This window comes from Phaethon lepturus, unplaced genomic scaffold (assembly GCF_000687285.1).
Source record: "Phaethon lepturus isolate BGI_N335 unplaced genomic scaffold, ASM68728v1 scaffold47694, whole genome shotgun sequence".
In the NCBI taxonomy this organism is placed as follows: Eukaryota; Metazoa; Chordata; class Aves; order Phaethontiformes; family Phaethontidae; genus Phaethon; species Phaethon lepturus.
The window spans coordinates 1-4,087 of record NW_010533396.1 but is presented as its reverse complement, the minus strand read 5'-3'; the positions used below and the strand labels follow the sequence as shown (position 1 = coordinate 4,087).

The 4,087-nt window shown below is 58.3% G+C and overlaps 1 protein-coding gene across 1 annotated transcript; it reads right to left on the bottom strand.

Moving 5' to 3' along the window:
- Nucleotides 1-6: 6 nt before the first annotated feature.
- Nucleotides 7-3,999, bottom strand: GPR56 (G protein-coupled receptor 56; the record flags this gene model as incomplete). Its single annotated transcript, XM_010285163.1, has 9 exons — nucleotides 7-97; nucleotides 271-539; nucleotides 806-917; nucleotides 1,543-1,817; nucleotides 2,411-2,526; nucleotides 2,608-2,708; nucleotides 3,024-3,069; nucleotides 3,583-3,699; nucleotides 3,877-3,999. Coding segments are annotated over 9 exons (1,250 nt in total), but the record flags the coding sequence as incomplete, so codon positions are not given.
- Nucleotides 4,000-4,087: the final 88 nt, after the last annotated feature.

The following is a 4,087-nucleotide window of genomic DNA, read 5'->3' as shown; positions in this document are numbered from 1 at the left end:
TTGGGCTGCAGTTTGACGCTGTCGGAGCTGCTCTGTGAGTCAGGGGGCCTTCTCGCCTGCAGCACCATGGTCCAGTACCAGAGGAAGATGAGGAAACCTGGGAGAGGAGGGAGGAAGGGTGGGTGAACCCCCTCCAACGACCAACAGCAGCCGAGAGCGAGCCCGCCAGCCTGCCAGGGACGGCCCCTCTCATATCCCATCACCACCCCACCAGCACCCCATGAAAACCCCGGTGCCCTTCGGAGGAGGGACCTTTGGTTCCAGGTTCACCTTGGAGGGAGTTGATGATGGTGAAGATGTAGAGGGAGACGAGGCGGAAGACGCCAGAGGTGAAGGAGAAGAAGACCAGCGCCCAGGGGATGCCCAGCAGGATGCTCAGCCCAAAGAGGGCTAGGACGTGCTTGAGCTTGTGGCCTTTCTTGTTCTGCCGGAGGATCTCCCGGACCATGGCCCCCAGCATGATCGAATTAAAGAGGAACACCAGGCTGAAGAAACCCAGGTTCACAACGTTATGGATCAGGGGGCTCGTGATCCAGCATCTGGAGGGAGGAGAAAGGGCAGAGGGTTATGCCATGTCGTCCCATGGGGGCACAAGGTGGAAAGGTTGGGAGAAGCACAAAGGTATGGGGGAAGGCCAGCACGCAGCTCAATTAAACCCCGAGGGGGGAATCCCCCACCACCACCCTGCACAAAGCCCCAGAAAAGCCACAAGTGGCCAAAGGAAAGCCTGTAGGACCTGGTGAAGGTTTAGCTGGTTGACTTTATCTAAGACCAGGGACCAGGCAACCCATTTCCCATGACTTACATGGTTGCATTGGTGGATTTGCCACCAATAGATTCATAGACAGGAATGGAGAAGGGGCCGTAGTTTGTCCAGCTAGCCAGGAAGATCAGCATCACGCAGAAGAAGGGGAGACCTGGGTGTCAAGAACAGAGTGAAGCAGCCGCCCTAGTCCCCAGCCCTTGGACCTTCTGGAAGGATTTGTTGCCCCTTTCTCCCTGCGTAGAGTACAAACCAACATCCTCCCTCCCAAGAGGGGAACCGAGGATGGAGCACGCAACATAGATGCCTGGTGTAAGCCCCAGCCCGGGAGCGAGGGGGGACCCCAGGGTAATGGAATTTTAGGCCGCAAAAGATCATGAGAACTTCCTACCATGGCCTCCTGCCCAAAGCACAGCAGAGATGCATGGGTGCTCCCTGCATCAAACCCGTCTCTCCGGGCTGTCCTGGATGTTTCTTTCAGAAAGAGAGGGTCCCGACACTATTTAAAGACCCCAAGCAGTGGCCCTCGCATGCCTCCCTTGCTGGGTGACCTTCAGGGTGACCCACCCTTGCCCTAGCACCAGCTTCTGCTCTCAGCCATCGAGCCTCCTTCTCCACATCCCTCAACTGAGACACTCCTCTGCTTTCAGATATCTGTTCCCCCACAGCTACGTCTCCATCCCCATCCGGGCACTGTATACGGTGGGAAAGACCTACCCGGGTGCCCATCCACCCCGTGGCCCATGCCCTCAGGGCATCTCTGCCTCCCCCATGCTCACCCCAGCCCACCAGGCAGAGCTTGAGGAGGAAGTGGTCATGGTAGGCGTTGAAGACTTCGATCACAAGCCGGTAGAGGTTGTAGCCCTCGATGCCCATCCAGGTGAGGCAGCTCAGGAGGGAGAAGTGCAGGAACAGCCCCCCAGCTCTGCAGACCGCCTCGCTGCTGCTGGAAGCCAAGTGCTCAGAGATGAGGAAGGTGACGTCCAGGAGGAAGATGGCGCCCAGCAGGTTCATGTGGATGTGCATGCTCATGATCTGGTCTCGCTGCTTGCTTCTGGAGAATTGAGGTGGGGAGACCTCACCACCATGCCTGGCCCGCATCACTAGTGCCCCACAACACACCACAAGCTCCGCATGGGGCAACTCGCCCCGGCCAGAAGAGCCAGGAGACCCTCTGGTGGTGTCAGCGGTTGAGAGCCTAAACCCACGGGTGGGACCATGTGTAAATTCAGGTCCCTGCAGCTGACCCTGCAGCATTTCAGGTCTAGGCCATGGCAGGTGGGGAGCAACATCATTTCAGCTCTGAATCATCTACGCAGAGTCAGTGACATGACTCAGGAGAAGACACTCATGTTCTCCACTGGGCCCTTGAAAAGACCTTTGTAGGCTTCTGCTTGCCAGATCCATAACAACGACCAAGCTGTTTTTCCAAAATCATTGAAAACAGCCAGCGTTTTCGAGCACCCTGCGGGAGACCTGACCAAGGGGGTGGTTTCTGGAGAGCAGAACGCTGCTTTCTTCAAGCGTGGCTCCTTCATCATGCTTCTAGCCAGGCCACCAACTGCACTGGGAGAGCTTGCACCCACCCAGGTGTAGTGGCAACGGACAGGACGCAGACAGGGAGCATGGGGTGAAGTCAGACTGTACCTGAAGTAGAGGAAGACGATGGTGCAAATGGATGCCAAAGCCGAGATCAGGCAGCCGATGTAGGTTATGATACTCAGGTAATCCCTGTGTATGTAGGTGATCTCCGGAGAGGATACCTGAGGAGAAGGAGGAACGAGGTGGGAAGGAAGAACAGCCGGTGGGAACGATGTAGAGAGCAGCGGGAAGGTGCTACCCACCATCAGCACAGCAAAGTAGGTGAGGTGGTTGCATCTGCAGTCCGTCCGGCTGTCCCCCCTTGCCGTTGTACAACCGTAGCTGTCCCAGCTCCCAGAGCTGGCTGCGCAAGAGAAAGGGAGAGCATCGGGTGAGCAGCAGGAACATCTGCTTCGGGTTGGTGGATCTTCAGGGAAAGGTGTCCGTGGCAGGGGGAGGACAAAAGTGGGGGTCCCAGCTTGTCCCATGCCAAGCAACACACACTCAGACAGCACCCTCAGCATCGGGACCCATCCCTAGGGAGGGACGTCTTAGGTTAGCTATGGAGGGAAAAACCTGAAATCAACCCCGTGGGAAAGGTTTATGGAGCTGGGGCAAGAGAGGGAGGTTGCAGAGCAATTTTTACCCTGGCTTCACACAAAAGTGCAGGAGCACTCACCAGTGGTGTCCTCCTGCCAGAAGACACACAGCGGGCTCACGTTCCTCTGCAAAGACAAAACCATGGGCCCTGATCGGGATGCGGCTGTGGGTTTGCTGCCCGGCCAGCACATTCGATAGGGGAGAAGATGGGGCAGGAGGCGAGATGGTCTCAGGAGACCAACCATCCCGTATCATGGGAGTGGGCTCCAGGCAGAGACCTGGACGAGCAGCTGCCTCCTCCCAGGTCCCCTTTTCCAAACAAGAGGTTCAGCTTTGAGCAGGGGCCATGAACGAGCCAAGGGACTGTTAAAGTGTCCCCCAGCCCTGGAGATTGTGCTGGAGGCGACACATCTGCAAAGCAGCATCTCCTGGACAGGCGCAGGCAGTGCCGCCACCAGTGCACACAGTGAAGCTGTGATCATGATACAGCTCCAGAAGACGCAGCAGGCCCTGTACAGGCTGGCCAAGGACGTTGACCTGCTGGATTGTGACCACTCTCTAAGCTGGCAGGGCCTGAGCCCTCCTTGCCCCTCCATTCCTGGTGGGAACAGGTTCAATGAGGCTGTTCCCCGACCTACCGGCAGCTGGTCATGGAAGAAAGTGAGGACCACTGGGTCGGAGAGGTTGGCCACCACTGCGTCCACCAGGGAGATGCCGACCACCTTGTCGCCCAGAATGTGGCTGCTGTTCTCATCCTGTTGGATCAGAAGAGGCGGCGGTGGCAGTGTGGGAAGGGAGAGCTGCCGGGCGTTGATCTTCTCCGAGCAAGCACCGGCACCCTGGTCTGGGCGGCATCCCTGCCGCCCTGTACCCCCGGAGCCCCCAGCACGGCGGGGACACCCCCCCACGCATGCCACGCGTCTGGGCGTTACCTGGAACATGGTCTGGCTGTTGATGTCCATGAGGAGTACCCTGTGCTCCGCCACCTCCTCCGTCACCGTTGTGAACAGGCTGCTCGGCAGGTCCACCGCAAACCCGTGGACCTTTCCACCCTCCTGCAAGGAGAGACGCGTCAGGAGAGAGGCTGGAAGAGGATGCTGGTGGACCAAGACCAGCGGGGCAGGCTGCCCAGGACCCACCTCT